Source organism: Sorghum bicolor, chromosome 5 (genome assembly GCF_000003195.3).
Source record: "Sorghum bicolor cultivar BTx623 chromosome 5, Sorghum_bicolor_NCBIv3, whole genome shotgun sequence".
Lineage (NCBI taxonomy): Eukaryota > Viridiplantae > Streptophyta > Magnoliopsida > Poales > Poaceae > Sorghum > Sorghum bicolor.
Window position 1 is genome coordinate 65,193,413 of NC_012874.2, and position 19,043 is coordinate 65,212,455.

Here is a 19,043-nt window from a genome sequence, read left to right on the forward strand (position 1 = left end):
TTTTCCAAATATCTTCATTCGATTACCTTCAAAAACAACTTTAAGGATAGGATTCCACGAACTGCCCATAAACACCAAGCACACTATAACCATGAATTGCAAGAGATATTTTGGTATAGAGGAACATCAGCATAATATTGTCCAGCAAATCTGAAACCGATGCTCATCTAGATAGGAACTAGTAGACTCCCCCACAAGGCAAGAGTGCAAATGCAATAAAAATCCACATTGGAACTTGAAAACAGAAGAAGTACACATAAGTTTACTACTAAAAAATCATCAGAACAGACCATATAAAACAACAGAAAACTTGTTTCAGCTCTGAGAAATAAAACATCATGGCCCCTAGCCCCAATTGGCATCAGTGCTTCTAACGTTAAGACTCATTACAGGATCAGACTAACAGAGTTGATATGCAGAAGTTCATTCAGAAGGAAATAACCATACTGGATTCATCGGTTTACCATCTGCTTCCCTAAGTTTGTCCTCTGGTATGTCTGCAGCAAATGGTGCCATAGTACCATCTTTCATGTTGTAGACTAATCGGGAGGGACCCAAAAAGATATAGATAAGATCACCTTCACCTCCACCTCCACCATAATGACAACGGAATGACTTGCTGCTGCTTGGGCTCATGAAGATGCAGTCGCCATCCAAGCTCTCGATCTCAGTTAATCTTACAGGATTTCTGCTCAAGTCTGCCTCAAATACTTTAACCTCAACAAAGCTTTCCCCAAATTCATCATTGCCATGGCAGATCTGAACAATTAATAGTTTTCCACGCCACTCTACTATGCCCCAAATATTCTTCCAACAGCCATCACTGACCTCTGGCCTTTCAATTGCACAAAATGCAACACGAGAAACCATCAGGCCACTGTTGTCATCAGCGATCTCAAGTGCCAAGAGGTCTGTGGTGACTTTGCTGAAACTGAGCATGAATAGCTTCCCCTGGCAGAAGACAATATCAATGAGATCAGCAGTCCAGGCACCATCACACACGCACCACGACTTCATCCCAGACCGCCAGAGAGCAAGCTTAGCGGCACTCTTGATGTTGGAGAGGGCAGCCACAACACACTTGGAACCGGAGTCCGGTGAGGAGGATAAGATGACCTTGCTGAATGACATGACACACGGTGCGGCATTGATTGCGCAATTCACCACACCAGAGCCATTGATGATGATGGGGAGGGACGTCCTTAAGGTATCGGCGGAGCGTGCAGCTCCTGAACGACATGAAGGAGAAGGGAGACGGATGACAACCTGGGAGAAAGCGTTCATCAGGAAGCACCGGAGGTCGCCAAAGTAACGACTTTTGTTGTTCTTCACGCCCACGAGGCACCCCTCGAACGAGCCCACGCAGCGGACGTTGCCAGACCCCGCTGTCTCCCTTCCCGGCAGTGGGACGCGGCGACACGCACCCATCAGGGTCCCTTCGGAACGGAAGCTGAAGAACGAGAAGTCTGACAGCACCAGCAGGGGCGGGCACGGCGGCAGCCGCCGGTGGATGCGCGCTGCAGCACGCCACCCTCGGCAGACGGAGCGCAGCCTGGCGCGGTCCTCCAAGAGGGCGAGGCGACCGGCCACGACGCCGAGGATGTCTGGTGGGAGGTCCGCCCAAGGCCGGTGCTGCGGACCCGGCGCCTCGTCAAGCCTTGGTGCCTCCGAACCACGGACGCACTTCGTCGAACGCCTTGTCTGCGCCACCGCCACCAGCGACCTGGACGCCTTGGACCCGTTACGGGCGCAACCAGGTAGAGACGCGTCACGAATATGATCAGCGGAGCTTCCTGTCCCGGAGTCCATGGCTGCCGAACAGCGTCGCGGCGCCGGCCGCCGGGATCCCAGCCTCAGGGAGGAGAGTCTTACTCGACGGACCTTCGTTTTTTTTCTCCTCGCCTCGGGGGGCTTCTACGAGATTTGACCTTCCAAAGGCCAGGTGGGACAACCATCTTTTTTTCAGAGACTAGTGGGCCCAACCGGGCAACTATCGTGAGAATTTTTTTACTCGGAATACAATGAATTTTTTAAGCCGGTTGGCAAGTTACAAAAACTATTTACTGAAAAATAATTTGCTATAGATGAGGTGCATCAATACTTCATATCCAATTAGTATTTCAAACCCTTATATGTGCCAATTAAATTAGGAGTAAATGCAGCATGTTTGTTTGGCTAAAAAGTCATGGCTCAAAGTACTGTTCGTTGATTTGTTATGAGAGAAAAACACTGCTGCATTACTGACAGAATTCGATAGATAAGCTCAAACAAGCATGCCCGTTGTTTGGTTGCGTGCCACACCTTGCCACATTATGATTCAGTGGATGTTTGGTTCATTGGTTGTAAGACTCACGACTTCTAATAGAAGCATTTACCACAGTTTTTTATTCATATGTGTGTGTATTCACTTCAATCCACATGCGTTGAGAACTAGAGTGTAAGTTAGTTTAAGTTCGGCTCCAATCTATCCTAACACATGTAGATTGAGGTGGCCCCAAGGATATCCAAACAAGGCCTAAAGGGTGACGAATTGTCTACAATCCTATGACATAATCACATAAACATGTTAAATATTGAATTTGGCACATCAATTTTTTTGCAAAAAGAAAGATATAATCTTTCATTAAAATATCACCTAAATAGTGGAATCCAACAACTCTCTGTACTGAATCCAAACCCTAACAACATATGTAGACAATCACGACAAGGAGCTGCAAAAATAATCATAAACACCATATGCCGTACACACTTCTGGCAGTGTGCATATAGTTCTTTTTTTTTTGAAACTGTGTAATCTCATTACTCAATAGCTAACAAATCGTTAGCGATAATTACATGAACGCATTCAGGAATGGAGCTATCAATTTGCTCCTCCCCTTGATTACCCAAATGACCCAACACAGCTAGCTCATGAGCAGCTCTGTTACAATCACGGTTCTTAAAAGAGCACTCAAAGCTAATGAAGGCGGATGACACTAAAGACTTCATTTCAGTGATCAAAATACCTATAGCAGCATCATCATAATCATTGGTGCTGATCGCTTGGACAACCATCTTTGCATCAGACTCAACATTAAGTCGTCAGATCCCCAAATCAATAGCTGATTGAATCCCATATAGGCAGGCAATAAGTTCATCCTGAAAGGTGTTTAGGAGGTGATCTATCTTCCGTCTACCTGAGACCACTACATCTCCTTCACTGTCTCGGATCAAAAAACCCCAACTGCCTGACAGTGACCCTGGCAAGAAAGATGCATCACAATTCAGTTTTAAGAAGCCTCGGGGAGGTTTTGTCCACTGCTCCTTCGGCCGCATGCAGGCTACTGTTTCTCATCGTGGTGTTGTCGCACAGCACTGCAATGTTCTCATCAGCATATGACCTGATGCAGCGAGCAAGAAGTTCAGCACCCCGCCTTCGCCCTTTTTCTCTAATTTAGATTTCTTTCGCTCCAAAGGAACCACATTGTAATGTCATCAACTTTTGGTCGTCCTTTTGTTTCAGTATCATATCCACTGCATCTCTGACCATTGCAATTGATTCCAAAGCCATTCGCATACTGTCCAAATTGAGGCGCCTCCAGACCTCTTTAGCCAAGTCACACTTGAGAAAAAGATGTCCACCATCTTCACCTACTGCATTACAGGCTAGGCACCTAGTTTCAATTTTCATACTACGCTGTGCAAGGTTGCTCACTTTTATTTTTATTTGACAAACATTATTCAATTATGGAGTAACTAGGTTTAAAAGATTTGTCTTGCGATTTACAGACAAATTATATATAGTTAATTTTTGTTTTCATCTATATTTAATGCTCAATACATGTGCTGTAAGATTCGATGTGACGGAAAATCTTGAAAAGTTTTTGGTTTTTGGGTGAATTAAACAAGGCCTCTGCTTGGGATTTTCAGTTTCCAAATCGCTTTTGTGGTCGTACTTTTTTGCACATGAAATTCCTTCTCGTTTCTAGTATCCACCACGTAGGATAGGAAATTTGCCGTGTGGACGGAACATTCCAGAAGGTCAAGGAATGTGCCCACGAGCTCATCCACCCCGTACGCCGCTACGCGTCCCCAGCTGCGCCACTCCACTCACCTGCTGGGCGCTGCCTGCTGCGTGCTGACCCGGGCGACTCGCTGTCTCTCCCTCCCACCACAAAAAAAATATTCTACTACCCCCACGACCCCTCACTCACCTCCTGGACGAAGAAGAAAAATCTCGGCTTTTTCTCCTCGGCCGCTTCAAGAACGCCATGGAAACCTCTCGCGCTCGCTCGCTGTGATTCCTGCTGCGAGTGCGAGCTCCTCCCAACCACGCTCTGAATAGCCGTTCCCTTCTCCTGCCTTTGCTCTGCACGCCGCACCGCACGTCCTCTCCGAAGCAGAGACGTTCCCGTCCGTCCGTTCCCCGTGGCCATGGCCGCCGCGCCCTCGTCTTGCTGCGCCGCGACCGCGTCCACCAGCGCTCCGCTTCGCCCCGCGCGCGTCCAGTGCAGCGCGCCTTGGGTACCCGGTGCCACCCGGAGCATCTTCAGGCGCAGGCAGCTTCAGCGGCGGCAGAGAGAGCTGTCCGTCCGCGCCACGGCCGCCGCGCCGCCGCCGCCGCCCGTTGACTACGCGGCGGACGCCGCCACCGGCGCCGGCGCTGACTACGTGGCCTCGCTCAAGATCAAGCTCCTGGTCGGTGATTAGCCAGCTACCTATCATTTCTCATCCTAGCGTCTCTTTTCTAATGGATTGCTCGTGCTCTGCTTGGGTAATGATTTTGCGGCGCAGAGCGCGGTGTCCGGGCTGAACCGCGGCCTGGCGGCGAGCCAGGAGGACCTGGACCGCGCGGACGCGGCGGCGCGGGAGCTGGAGGCGGCGGGCACGGCGGCGGGCGGGCCCGTCGACCTCAACGGCGGGGACCTCGACAAGCTGCAGGGCCGGTGGCGTCTCCTCTACAGCAGCGCGTTCTCGTCGCGGACGCTGGGCGGCAGCCGGCCCGGCCCGCCCACGGGGCGGCTCCTCCCCGTCACGCTGGGCCAGGTGTTCCAGCGGATCGACGTGGTCAGCCGCGACTTGGACAACATCGTGGAGCTGGAGCTCGGCGCGCCGTGGCCGCTGCCGCCGCTCGAGGCCACGGCGACGCTCGCGCACAAGTTCGAGGTCGTCGGGACGTCGGGCGTGAAGATCACGTTCGAGAAGACGACGGTCAAGACCAAGGGCAGCCTGGCGCAGCTGCCGCCGCTGGAGGTGCCACGCGTCCCGGACAACCTCCGGCCGCCGTCGTCGTCGTCCAACGCCGGGAGCGGCGAGGGCGAGTTCGAGGTGACGTACCTCGACGACGACACGCGCATCACCCGCGGGGACAGGGGCGAGCTCAGGGTGTTCGTCATCGCGTGAAAGCTGACCTGACCTGACCTCCGACGGATCTGCCGGCCGGCTTGTGTGTGAGATTGCCATCCCTCTTCTTCTTCTCCGGTCGATTTTTGGTTTGTGCGTCTGACCATGTTCTGCCATTCTGTTCTTCGTGAAACTGAATTTGCGATTAGCTGATGTATAATGAAAAATTCGTAGAATTGGATATGTAGAGTGGGGGTAAAGAAGTGTCTCTTTTCAACGCAAAAATGGAATTTCGTGGAATTGTTCACAAGTTTTGGTTAATTAGAAAAATGTTAATATAAAAACAGTGGGGCATTCCGAGAATCGAACTCGGGACCTCTCGCACCCAAAGCGAGAATCATACCACTAGACCAAATGCCCTGTTTGCTTAAATAAAAAAATGGAAATTTGTTGAATTGTTGACAAGTTTTAGTTAATTTTAAATATGTTAATACAAAAAGTGGGGCATTCCGAGAATCGAACTCGGGACCTCTCGCACCCAAAGCGAGAATCATACCACTAGACCAAATGCCCTGTTGTGAATGATGTCCTTTTAAAGACTATTTAACGGAGATAATATCTGCCTCACAAATCAAAAATCATTTGATTATCGTTCCAAAATTTTAATTATATATATATATAAATTGAAAAGAGGGGGCATTCCGAGAATTGAACTCGGACCTCTCACAACCGAAGCGGAATCATACCACGACGTCTAGACCAAATGCCCTTTTTCTTCGTTTATTCTTTAACATTTTGCTATTATTATTTATTTCTCCCAATCACATAGTTACATTGGAAAAACTGCTATTGTTATGAAAAAAAGAAAAGATATTAACAATTTTGGCCTTTTGGGGCATTCCGAGAATCGAACTGGGGACCTCTTGATCCCAAATCAAGAATCGTATCACTAGATATACTTTTTTATTTTTTTTATTCTTTGTCATTTTTATAATTTAATATAGTTATAACTCCTAATTACATATTTATTTGAAAAGGTGCCATTTCTATTTACAAAAAGGGGCATTCCGAGAATTGAACTCTGGGCCTCTTGATCCCAAATCAAGGAACCTACAACTAGACCAAATGCCGTTTTTGTTATTTATTATTTATTTTTATAATTTAGTATTTATGCCTCCCAATTACATAATTATATTGGAAAAACTATCATTTTTATTTAAAAAAGATATTAAACTGCCATTTTTGATATTAATAAAAATGGATCATTTCGAGAATCAAATACCACTAGACCAAATGCCCTTTTTATTGTTTTATCTTTATCATCTTTATAACACATGTGTTGCTATGCCTAACTCAAATCACTTAAATACAAAGCATTAGCAACTTGGTGTCATTAATTACCAAAACAAAACTTGGGCTTTCAGCGACACACTGTAAGCCTGCTACAACCACTACTAGTGCGAGTGATATAATATGCTCACTAAGGGCAATACAAGTAGAACCTCGCATGCCCACGCCGTCACCAAAGCCCTCTATCGGTTTCCCTTGAGGTCACAATAAAGGTGGCCAGGGTGGGGAAGAAGGGGTCTCTGTCTCCATTTTTGCTTCTTCTCTAGGTAGATGATGGCTCTGGTAGTGGTGACGACAACCCCATCCGTGGCAGAGGTGGTAGATTCAACACCATGGAGGTGGATCCGTGTCGATCTCTCTAGCCGTATGTACGCCCATGGGCAGCGTTGTCTATCCTTGGTGGTTGTGGGGTAGTGCCGACTACCATTCAAGTGGTCATGGGTTGTGTTTCAGCTCCATGGGGCTTGTTGGTTGTCCTTAGACAAGATGCCAGTGGATACTACTTAATCCCTCGTCGGTGGTGCTCAAAGCTCATCGTGGAAGGCGGGAAGCAGGAGCATGGCATGAACCATGGCAACATCTTATGGCACGGTTCATGTCCCTTATAATCTAGTGATATTGATGAGGTCATATTCTCGTTTGACGTACGGACCGTCCAAGGTGTGTAATCTTTCACACTTGGTCGTTTTAGATTTGTTTCTTCACTGGTCTTGGTGCCATGCATTTTTCTCCTACATTCTTAACTCATAAGACCTAGTAGACCTGTTTAGCACATTTTTAAATGTATAGTCCTCAACACCCCCCGCGCATCATCCGTTGTCTTTCTTTTAGGAAATACTGAGATTTTTAAGCTTAATGTGATCTAAAAAGCTACTCCTTCCATTCTAAATTATATATCGCTTTGACTTTTTAAATACATAGCAAATTCTATAAACCAAAAAGACAAAGTGACTTATAATTTGGAGTAGAGAGAGTAACTTGTAATTAAGGACAGTAACAACTTAACTACTCTCTCCTTCCTAATTAGTGAGAGATAAAATGGTCTTTCGCCAAGCTCCTTTGTTTGAAAATGGAGCTATTTTGTTACTGGGTGCAGCGGTACTGATCCATGTGGTACCATCTCCTCCACGTCTCCGTAGCTCTAACAGGGACATTACTTCTTTAGATACACACATCATTCTTCAAGAAGGGTCCGATAACTAGAACTCAAGCACGACAATTTACTCTCCAGGTGAGCTTAGTACTCCATTTTGTGAATAGATTGACATCTAATGATATTATTATTTTTAAGAACTATACAGAGGTAATGGAAGTACTTGGAGGGAGGCATAGAGGTGAAGACGACCAACAAGAGCATCCAAAAAAGTTGGAGCCCCCAATCCATATCAAATTTGAGTCCAACTCGGACTTTCAGGAGCAGTCTGCAATAAAATTAAAGCCCAGACCGCACACGAACTCCGTTTTCAATGTTTTACACATCTACATAAAAGCAAAGAAGATAAGTTTTCCAACGGTGTTGATCCCACATCATAATCCGGTAGTAGTCAAAGGGAATTGTGAAAACTAGTGAGGGCATAGTCTATTGTACCTTACGAAAGATCAAACAACTATGTTCCTTGTCACGACCATTGTTGACGGTCCTTAATGCTCACATTTAACCATCAACTAATCATAGAAAAGGATCCAAATGCAACCAACACCTAGACTTAGGGTTTTATCTGACAGAATTCCACGAGTTTTGGTGTTAGTCTATTTCTGCAGGGGGTTATCAGGAAATACGGAAGAAAGGCCCACACGTCGGGTTTACATAGAGATATTAACGTGCCGCGCAATTTTACGTCATCTAGAAGACTCCAGAAGCCACGGGAACGAACGGGAAGGCGAACGGGCCCGGGGGCAGGGCGCCCGCCCACCCCCCTTGGGCGCCCGCCCAGGAGTTGTGGTCAAACACGTCCAACTTTGCGGACCAAGCTCCACCGACCTAAAGGATCAAGGAAAACCGTGCGATCAATGTCGGTTTGATCCGACGGCCCAGATTCACTTGAAGGGACTATAAAACCAGACCCCCCTGGCCCCTGGAGATCATACCTCTTCTACAGAATCAAAGCTAGGGTTTCAATTCTTCATCCAAGTAGAGAGGATCCCTCTAGTTCTTCTAGTTCTACCTCTAGTTCATCTAGATCTAGTTCTAGTTCATCTAGTTCTAGTTCTAGTTCTAGTTCTTCTATTCTAGTTCTAGTTAGTTCTAGTTGTAATCTAGAAAATAGGGAGAGAGAAGAGGAGAGCGGAGGAGGAGCCGGATCTGTCGGATCTTCCTCAATATTGTACTTTTGCAGCAACTGGTTCGTTCTTCATCGTTCTCCAGGTTCTTCAACTCATAACTCCTGAGTTCTCTAATTACTTTTATTTACATTCAAGTTATTTATTGGATTCCCGCTTGCATCAAGTGCTCTAGTCTTTATAACGCTAGAGTAGTAATTAATAGATTAGACATGGTGTTTAGTCTTGCGATTACCTGGAATTGCACCCAATCCTACGGATTGTTGTGGTAGCCCTAGGGTAGTGACAGCCCTAACGGTCGACGTATTCCACCACGTTCGGATCGGTGTTTGTAGGACCGTAGTCAGACCTTCCTAGCCCCCTTCTCATCTCTTTCTGTGGTTAGTGCTCTGATGTCCCGATATAGATAATCTTGAAGTAATTCTTGATTCTTAGATCAACTAGAGAACTCTCAGGAAACTTCCTCTCTTCCCACCAAAAAAATAATTATATAGTTATCCTTGGGCGATCTTGGATCTTAATTAGTACACTCACGTTCCCTGTGGAAAATCGATACTCTGGAATACTCCCGGTGAAGGCTACATCGGTATCCGTGCGCTTGCGGATTTTTCTGTTTGCGTTTAAAATACCCAACAAGCATCCTCTTGCGGGGGCAACCTAAATCGCAACTATGTTTAGTTTCACGGTGTAAAGTTTTGGAGTATCCTTTGGGGTGTTTGGATACTAATAAAAAAACAAATTATAGAATATGTTAGTAATCCATGAGACGAATTTAGAGTCTAATTAATCTATCATTAGCACATAAGTTAGTGTAGCACTTTATTGTCAAATCATGTATACTAACTGGGCTAAAAAGATTTGTCTCATGAAGTAGTCGTAATCTGTGTAATTAGTTATTTTTAGTCTATATTTATGTATGTGTCTAAATATTTGATAGGATATAATATAAACTTTTGGAAGAGGAGGAAGGAGTGTCATTCAGCCTTCCTTTGATCTTCTCTCAAAAAACTAGCCGAGTGTCACCGGTCGTCGTCACTCTAGGCTAGGCTGACTTGCGTGAGGATTGTGTCGGCCTTATTTAGTTCGCAAAAATTTTTGGATTTAGCTACTGTAGCACTTTTGTTTTTATTTAATAATTATTATCTAATCATGAAGATTCGTCTCGTAAATTACAGGTAAACTGTACAATTAATTATCTTTTTATCTATATTTAATGCTCCATGCATGTGCCACAAGATTTGATGTGATGAGAAATTTTAGGAACTAACAAGGCATAAGTCCCAAACGTGTATCGCCCATAGAGACAAACAAGGATGGGACAATTTTAGTTAAGGATATTTTTGAAGGGAAATATGGATTTCGATTACTCAGATAACGCTGAATCGTCGGCAATTACAAACTGATGAATACATAAAGAGATTGAACCCAGAATCGGTTCAGCATCCAAAGAACAAAGACTACCAAGAGTAACTATAGTTAAATAATCATCCTCTCTATACTATTTCAAATTATAAGACGTTTTAATTTTTATAAAAATATTGCTTTTTCTAGTATCTAGACATAATATATATCTAGTTACATAAAAAATTATATATCTAGAAAAGTCAAAATTTTAAAATGGAAAGAATATTTTTTGAAAAAAAAAATCTAAATATATGGCAGGTACATATACCACGTAGTACGTGTATTCAAAAAAGAAAATGACACAGAAACGACTGGGTACTCAAGAATTCCGTCCAAAAGGCCCATCTCTACTCTCCCTCCCTCCCTACCCGACGGCCCAACAAGGCCCAATAGCCCAACATTTCTCTCCTCCTTCCTTGTCGCTGGCATCGCATCCCCTCCCTCCAGTCTCCTCCGGGTCGGCCGGCTTCTGCTCCTCCCTCACGATCCAAACTCCCAACCAAACCCTAGCGGGCGGCGGCGTGTACTCCCTCCGGCGTGCGCAGAGACAGGCGAGGACGCTGGGCAGTGGGCACGGGCAGCTGGGGGGCGCCGGCTAGGAGGATCGCGGTGGGGCGGCGGCCGCTCGGCTCGTGGTGGGGCCCGAAGCCGGCAGCGCGCCTAGGCGGCTGCGCCGCGGGGTGGCCGGCGGCCCGGCTGCTCGGGCGTTTGAGCGACTGGAAGCCAGCGCCTATGCTGGCAGCAGCAGTTCTGCAACCTGCATAGGCACCGAGGGCAGGAGAAGGTCTGACCGATTGGAGTCTTCAGCAATCTTCAGCAAGCTATCAACTGGGAATCCAATTTGTAAGTTTATTTAGTTACTTGGCCTTACATTTCATTTTACTATGTGAAGCAATGGAACTACCATAGTTTGGCAGTGAGCACTACTTTAGTGTGATTTGCTGATTTTAGATCACTGATTCGATTTGAGGTCTCAAATATAAAGACGAAGTGAAGTGGTACTACTAATTTTTAGTAGTTCAGTTCTATGAACATGTGTGCTCAACTATGTGTTACAGCTGCTATATATTGTACAGTGACTATTATGTTGTATTTTACATGCTAAAAATAGACTTTATACTGTAAATAAAAAGAAAAACCTGAACAGCCCTTCACATTTTGAATGCCCAACCTCAAAATCCTAGACCCACCCATGGAGACAGACTTAGCTTTGAGGATCAGCAGGTTACCTATGTCATGGTTTTTTATTTATGTGTGATTTGGTAGAAAGAAAAATCATGTACCATTTTAGTGGTTGATTGAATTTATAAGTAAGGATAGGAATAAATGCTCAATTGTTCGATAAATGGATTCTTTGTAAAGCCTTGTTTAGTTAAATTTTTTTGGGAAATCGACACTGTAGCACTTTCGTTTGTATTTGACAAATATTGTTCAATCATGGACTAACTAGGCTCAAAATATTCTTCTCGTCAATTCCGACCAAACTGTGCAATTAGTTTTTATTTTCGTCTATATTTAATACTCCATGCATGCGCCTAAAGATTCGATGTGACGGAGAATGTGAAAAATTTTGCAAAATTTTCTGGGAACTAAACAAGGCCTTTTTGTAACGCCAAAGGCCTTGTCTGTGTCTATTTTCATCATTCTGAGAGCATGTGTTGACGTATGTGCAGGCTAATGCTGCTAAATGGCTCAACCTTCTGTCATTCTAGCTACTGCAAGTTATGATCACACAATCAGATTTTGGGAAGCCAAGAGTGGTCGCTGTTACCGCACTATTCAATATCCAGACTCTGTAAGTAACGGCTATTGGTATACTTCACCGTCGGCATCAGAGCTATCTAGTTTAGAAAACAATCTTACATACCTTTTCGCTGCTGTAACATGTTGACTGCAGCAAGTTAATCGCCTTGAGATAACCCCAGACAAGCGGTTCTTAGCTGCTGCTGGCAATCCTCATATCCGCCTTTTTGACGTGAACTCAAATAGCCCTCAACCGGTATTAATACATGTTTTCTATAGCAATCCCTATGAGTCATCAGGTTCCTTTTCCTTATTTAATGAGATTACACCTAGCAGGTAATTAGCTATGATTCACATACTAGCAATGTGATGGCTGTGGGATTCCATTGCGATGGTAACTGGATGTACTCAGGTTCTGAAGATGGTACTGTTAGAATTTGGGATTTACGGTGAGCTTTTCAAACCTAATATCTTGTATCATACTATCATTTCTTAAGTTACAAGCTATTTTACTTGATCTGCAGTTCTAGTGAAAACTTTTAAAAAAATGTCCAGGTGCTATCATGCATGCTCGCATTGAGTTTGCTTTAAACAGTCTAAATATTAGGGAAACTTAAAAGGGCACACATATGGACATTTCGAAAATAACTGCCTCACGAATCGATAGCTCATCTGTGAATAACAATGCCACCACACCAAATTTATTAAAACCTGACTATCTGAATCCTCCAAATCTCATACAACTTCTTTCATGAGTTAGTCTAGTAGTGTGTCTAGATGGTAGGTATGATAAATTGGATATTATCTTTTAAATTTTGTACATTGTGGACCTTACTAATTTTCTTAGCTGTAAATCATCTTATGGCTTTGATATTTATTTTTCTTATTTGTTTGTGTATGGTTTTAGGACTGGCACTTGCCAACGAGAATATGAAAGTCGTGCCGCTGTCAACACTGTAGTTCTGCACCCAAATCAGGTTAGAATCATTTTTTCATTGTTCATTTGTATGGTCTGGTAATTGATTTCAAATGTCTTCAATCGTTATCCAAGTACAACACTTATTAAGCTACAATTGGTTATAAACTTGTTGGTTTGCTACTTCTGTTCATTACATACATACTGTTTTAGGTGATTGCTTGGTGTTGATTGGATCCCTTGCCATCTCTGTAATGCAAAAATGCTGACAGTAGACAATATGACTGTGTAGCTATGAATTTAGAGGTTTCAATTTTTTATTTTTTATTTTTTGAAGGATCAGAGGTTTCAATTACTGTGATACACTAGTTGAAATCAACTTGGCAGAGTGAACTGATTTTTCATATGGCTAGCCTTCGTCTCAAACTGCAGAGATGGCTTGGCCTATTTCTCACTCTGTTTCTCAAATTTCTTGTGGAACTTTATTTTCTTGTACTGACTAAATAGTGCTATCAGTATTCTTAACCTTGATGGTTGAGTCAGATAGTTTTTGTTTTGCCTAATCTCCTCTGTTACTTCTGTTTGTTTCTTCCCACCAAATTTCATAACATTGTATGTTTTTTTCCCCCAGAAAGAGCTAATATCTGGTGACCAGAATGGAAACATACGTGTGTGGGATTTGGCTGCTAACTCATGCAGCTGTGAGTTGGTGAGTTACATACTCATATTCCAGTATTATTGTACTACTGTGGAAAGGGAAATGCAAGAAAACAATTGATGTGCTGGATTTAGGTACCGGAGGTTGATACTGCTGTAAGATCTCTGACAGTCATGTGGGATGGGAGTATGGTGGTTGCTGCAAATAACCGTGGGACATGTTACGTTTGGCGCCTGCTTAAGGGTACTCAGGTCAGTCTGTTCTGCAGACTTACCTGTTCTTAAATGCAGAATTGTGATTTCTGAATTTTTCAAGTTGACAAATTCTGTTACGTAGACAATTACCTGCTTTGAACCTCTGCACAAACTGCAAGCCCATGATGGCTACATTCTGAAGTGCCTGCTTTCACCAGAATTTTGTGATCCTAACAGGTAATGTAATAATGGTCTAAAAGGGTATTTTTCATGGTCGTTCCATTGTATTATTGTGTCCTCTTGGATTCCACGTAAAATTCTTGGGTTTGTTTGCAGGTATCTTGCCACAGCATCATCTGACCACACTGTAAAGATTTGGAATGTCGATGGCTTCAAGTTGGAAAGAACTTTAGTCGGTAATGTTCAGAGTCTTCCTTTATATTAACCAACTCTCCATCTCAGATTCATCTTATGTTTCTGAATGATATCCTGAAACATCACTGGCAATCAACTTCTCAGGCCATCAGCGCTGGGTTTGGGACTGTGTGTTCTCGGTCGATGGTGCTTATCTGATAACAGGTATGAACTACACCTTGTTGCCCTCTGCCTTCCCCGATGATTCATCAGTTAGGCCGCCTCTGCCTTCCCCAATGATTCATCAGTTACACTGTTATTATTAACCGGTTTGTTCTCTCTTGCAGCTTCTTCAGACACCACAGCGAGGCTATGGACGATGTCAACCGGAGAGGCCATCAGGGTGTACCAGGGTCATCACAAGGCCACCGTGTGCTGTGCTCTCCATGATGGAGCTGAATCAGCGCCCTCATAAGCATGTTGTGGACTGCTTTTCTGTACATACTTTGGATTGCAGAACTTTTCAGCACTCTTGTAACCTAAAGACCTGGTAGTGTTTAACGCTCAGTTGTTGAAATGCGGGGCTGTAGCTGTATGTTGCCGCAAGCCTCTGGGGTTGCGTACAAATAATCTGCGGGCAGATGCTGTTGGTGGATGATTCTGCAAAAACTTTAGTGATGACTTCATTTTGTTCTATGAATTGGAATGTAGCAATGGTTACGCGTTGGGTTTTGTGCCCTTTTTTTTAACCCTGAGCATATATATGCAGGAGAGCTATGTTCCAGAAATCTAAACCGTTTCAGTAACAAAACTCTTTAACTTTGCAAAACTGGATGAAACAAGTATCGTACACGACGCACACGTTAAAACAGTTTCCGTGACAATTGCAATTTCTTAGTGCACGATCCAAAATGTGCCCTCAATCTACGATGCTTCCTGAAATCAGCCATGCGCACAACGGCACAAGGTAACGGGGACGGGGTGCTTCCGTGGTCTAGTTGTGCAACGGGTTCGCGCTCCAAGGTGTGGTTCGCAGCTCCGGCCTGGAGACGCTCCCGCCGGCGGCCGCCGCCGCCGCCGCTGCCGGTGGAGTGCGTTCCTTGTCCTGCCTGGTGCTACTGCCGTGGTTGTGCAACGGGTTCGCGCCTCCAGGTACCCACCGCAGCTCCGCCGTGACGACGCCCCCCGCCGACGGCGGCGTCGCTGCCTTCTTCACCGGCTCGCCGCGCTGCTGCTCCGTCGGCTGACGGTAGTCAGTTGCACCACCACATGCAGAGATCAGTCACAGAAGCTTAATTTCTTCTCGTAGAAAAAAAAAAGTACTCTCTCTGTCTCAAATTACAAGTTATTTCAGAAATTTTGGAGAGTCAAACCATTTCAAGTTTATCCAAATTTATATGGTAAGATAATAATATTTATAATATCAACTTAGTATCATTACATTCTACATTAATTATATATTTTCATAGTATACCTATTTGATATTATAAATATTCATAATTTTTTCTATAATTTTGATCAAAGTTAATATAGTTTTTCTCTCCAACATTCTTAATAATAACTTATGATTTGGGATGGAGGGAGTACGTATGTATACATACTCTTTCATTTACATGAAAAAACAATAGAACGTGAAAGTAGCCGTGATACCTTTTCGGCATCCAAGCGTGGTTCGGGAAACAGGAGACGATGATCCCTGCCGGTGCCGGTGCCGGTGCCAGGACGGCGCCCCTGCACCGGCGGCAGGAGCAACGCAAGGCAGCAGCACGCCGCCGCCGCCGCCACCGCCAAGCACAGCGAGAACCGGGCCATGGCTAGGCTTGGTCGACGACGACGAACCAGAGGCGTCGATCTTCAGACTTGTGGGTTGGCTTGGATACGTACACACGCACTTATGTATATAGTCGCGATGGCGGAGAGTGTGGGCCCGACCGATTGGTTTTGGTACCGAATTGGACTAGAAAGAGATTTTTGGCAAGCAAGCGAAAGTTACCAAAAGTTTTTTCTTTAGATCATCAAAAGTTGCCAAACGTTGAGCCAACAAATGTGACGACAAGCAAATAGTAGACGTTGTCAAGGTTTGGCAATAAGAAATTAAACCAGATTATAGGGACGCATGCAAAGAGCCAAAGAGCCTGATCGAGTCGATCTCCCTTCGATCGCCTCCTCTAGTAGCTTTTCAATTTTGATATCGCAAAAAAAAAATAATAAATAAAAAATAAATAAATCGCAGGCCGTCAGTCTTGACTGCTTGTGAGTTGTGAAGCTGTGCGAGGTTTTTGCTACGTGCGTGTTGTATTATTATATATATATCCTCGATCAAGCTCCGTACGAATAATTTGAACTTAACAGTCATGGAATAGTTTTCTCTCTCTCTCTCTCTTAATAAATCAGTTTCTAACGGCTTATCAGCCGAAGAGATTGCATCAGTGGATGCATGATTCCGCTGAATTTGTAGTACGGTAATGACCAATGATTATGTGTTTGCATTTTGGTATTTTCTTTTCTTTTTCTTTTCAGACTTGGGAGCGTATGCGGGGGGAGCTACTACGTCTCATAAAGACATAAACCAATGATGAAATCCAAATAATTTCACAAATTGCGCTTTCGATCCACATGGGACGAAACCCATGTCGTACCATTTTGTATACATTGCGTAGTACTTGGTACATAAAACTGCATACAGTATATATTACCAAAACGCCCTCAACCATTCACCATGCGCAGCCCATGCCAGTGCCAGCAGCCTCAGTGCCTCACTCACCTCAACTCGGTAGGCAGCCAGCCAGACACGTGCAGGGCGAGGACGCGCGGCCACAGGCGAGGCCACAGAGTCTCCCCGCGCACAGGATCCAGCGCACGAGGTGACCGTGCAGGATTGCAGTTGCAGGCGCCGGTGGCCGGGAAAGAAGGTCCTCTGGCGCAGGTAGCCTAGCCATGCTTGCCGGCCGGGGGGCGTCACGGGGACCGCGGGGTGCGGTCCTGCTCCGGCCGCCTGCTGGGGCTGCCGCCGTGGTGGTGCAGCGGGTCCGGGCCTCCGGGCACCGCCCTCAGCTCCGGCCTCACGCTCCACGCTGCCGCCGCCCGCGGCCTCGCCTTCATACTCACCGGCTCGCCGCGTCGCTCCGCCGCCGCCGCCTGACACAGCCACAGAGGTGAGCGAAGAAAAGCTATCTAGGCGATCGAAATTAACACGCTAGAGCGCACTACTAATTGGAACCTGCGTACTGCGATAAGTACCTGTTTGGGAACAAAGAAGCGCGGCTCTGGCACTTGTGGCGACAGATGAAGCCTGCGGCGGCCGCCGGCGCCGGCTGCCTGCTGCTGCTGCAGGCCTGAAAAAGAAACACACACAGCCGAAATGAAAACGAAGACGACGATGGAGGGACTCTCAACCATCATCCATGCATCCACAATGCATGCATGCTACAATAAGTAGGTTCTTCAAAAAGAAATGCATGCTACAAGTACACAACAGCAAGATACGAAGCGCATTGCATTGTAAGCATATGAGGTAGGTAGTACATGAACTGATGAACATCGTCAGAGAGGATAAGGAAGAAAAACTAGTGCGAGTAAATGGTGGCATTGCTCGACCGTGCATACCATGGCGACGGGCCTGCGCCGGCGGCGGAAGCAGCGCGATGCAGCAGTACGCCGCCGCCAATAAGCACAGGAAGATCCGGGCCATGGGAAGCAAGAGGAACCGCGGTGTATAATAACCAGACGACGGCGGACAGTCTCCGAAGGAACGACTAGCAGTGGTGTCTGGACTCTCTGGAGTGACGTGTGGCCGGGCTTGTGTTGTGTTGTGACCATATATGCGCAGGGCCACGGTGGTACTCCTACTTATAGATGAGAGCTCGGGCCCACTTGGTTTGTTCTTAAAAATTGCTGGTTACTTACAAAAAAAAAAAAATTGATGTTTTTGACTTTGATCAATCATGTTTACCTGTTCGTTTTATTTAAATTTTTTTATGTAAATTTTAAAAATAAATAAATATTATTAAAGTATGTACCTCTAATGATCAAATAAGTTATATCAAAATAAACGATATTTATATAAAAATTTAATAAGACAGATAGTCAAATAAGATGTCTAAAAGTCAACAGTAATAGTCTTTTTAAGACGGAGGGAATAGCCGTTAGCCTCAAACTTTGGCCATCAACTTGGTCAAGCTCTTTATACCGCTGCGAGTGAGCGGGTAAAAACCTGGAGGAACACCGATTTTTTGTTTTAAAAAAAATAAAACTGGAGGAACAATGAGGGAGGCTTTGTTTAGTTAAAAAAAAATTTGCAAAATTTTTTAAATTCCTTGTTATATAAAATTTTACGATACATATATAAAACATTAAATATAAATGAAAATAAAAACTAATTATACGGTTTACTTATAATTTGTGGGACGAATCTTTTAAATCTACTTAGTCCGTAACTAAATAATATTTATTAAATATAAACAAAAATACTGCGATGTCTATTTTGTAAAAAAGTTAAAATTAAACAAAGCCTTAAATCGTATAGTTTAAGGCTTGACAAGATGGCTGCCGTCGTGTCGAGCAGTAATTTACACAGTAGTTGCTTTGTTTGTTTGTTCTGGGAAAAGGGAGCTGTGGCCTGTGGGAGGGGAGGGGAGGGGAGGGCAGTGGATCAGGATCATGCATGGCTGCACCTCCTGTGCACAGTGGAGTGGAGTGGAGGGGAGATCCTGCTCCTGCGTCGCGGATCCAGTACAGAGATCATCGTTTGGAAATTGGAAAGCGAATTGATGACCGCATCTTTTGCTTGCTCTGACGTGTTTGTGATCCGTAGAGGGTCAAA

General features: G+C 44.8%; 5 protein-coding genes and 2 non-coding genes across 7 annotated transcripts; 2 read left to right on the top strand and 5 right to left on the bottom strand.

Annotated features, from left to right (window-relative positions):
* On the bottom strand, positions 1 to 1,925 carry LOC8074338. The gene has a single exon (XM_002451006.2). It carries the CDS (start codon positions 1,807 to 1,809, stop codon positions 424 to 426), a length of 1,386 nt encoding a protein of 461 aa, XP_002451051.1. The 5' UTR covers positions 1,810 to 1,925; the 3' UTR covers positions 1 to 423.
* LOC8074339 (plastid-lipid-associated protein 6, chloroplastic) lies at positions 4,158 to 5,632 on the top strand. Its single transcript, XM_002449738.2, has 2 exons — positions 4,158 to 4,677; positions 4,774 to 5,632. The coding sequence occupies exons 1-2, from the start codon at positions 4,414 to 4,416 to the stop codon at positions 5,380 to 5,382; spliced, it is 873 nt and encodes a 290-aa protein (XP_002449783.1). The 5' UTR covers positions 4,158 to 4,413; the 3' UTR covers positions 5,383 to 5,632.
* On the bottom strand, positions 5,671 to 5,742 carry TRNAP-UGG. Its single transcript has one exon. It is a non-coding gene; the product is annotated as a tRNA-Pro (tRNA).
* Positions 5,824 to 5,895, bottom strand: TRNAP-UGG. The gene has a single exon. It is a non-coding gene; the product is annotated as a tRNA-Pro (tRNA).
* On the top strand, positions 10,782 to 14,968 carry LOC8065843 (protein LST8 homolog). The gene is made up of 11 exons (XM_002449739.2): positions 10,782 to 11,199; positions 12,030 to 12,151; positions 12,254 to 12,355; positions 12,436 to 12,548; positions 13,007 to 13,076; positions 13,647 to 13,724; positions 13,808 to 13,924; positions 14,010 to 14,104; positions 14,204 to 14,283; positions 14,387 to 14,446; positions 14,569 to 14,968. The coding sequence occupies exons 2-11, from the start codon at positions 12,044 to 12,046 to the stop codon at positions 14,694 to 14,696; spliced, it is 951 nt and encodes a 316-aa protein (XP_002449784.1). The 5' UTR covers positions 10,782 to 11,199; positions 12,030 to 12,043; the 3' UTR covers positions 14,697 to 14,968.
* LOC110435998 (protein FLORAL ORGAN NUMBER2-like) lies at positions 15,216 to 16,033 on the bottom strand. The gene is made up of 2 exons (XM_021462133.1): positions 15,872 to 16,033; positions 15,216 to 15,464 (listed from the first exon to the last, which is right to left on the bottom strand). The coding sequence occupies exons 1-2, from the start codon at positions 16,031 to 16,033 to the stop codon at positions 15,216 to 15,218; spliced, it is 411 nt and encodes a 136-aa protein (XP_021317808.1).
* LOC110435999 (protein FLORAL ORGAN NUMBER2-like) lies at positions 16,827 to 17,912 on the bottom strand. Its single transcript, XM_021462134.1, has 3 exons — positions 17,828 to 17,912; positions 17,462 to 17,556; positions 16,827 to 17,359 (listed from the first exon to the last, which is right to left on the bottom strand). The coding sequence occupies exons 1-3, from the start codon at positions 17,910 to 17,912 to the stop codon at positions 17,180 to 17,182; spliced, it is 360 nt and encodes a 119-aa protein (XP_021317809.1). The 3' UTR covers positions 16,827 to 17,179.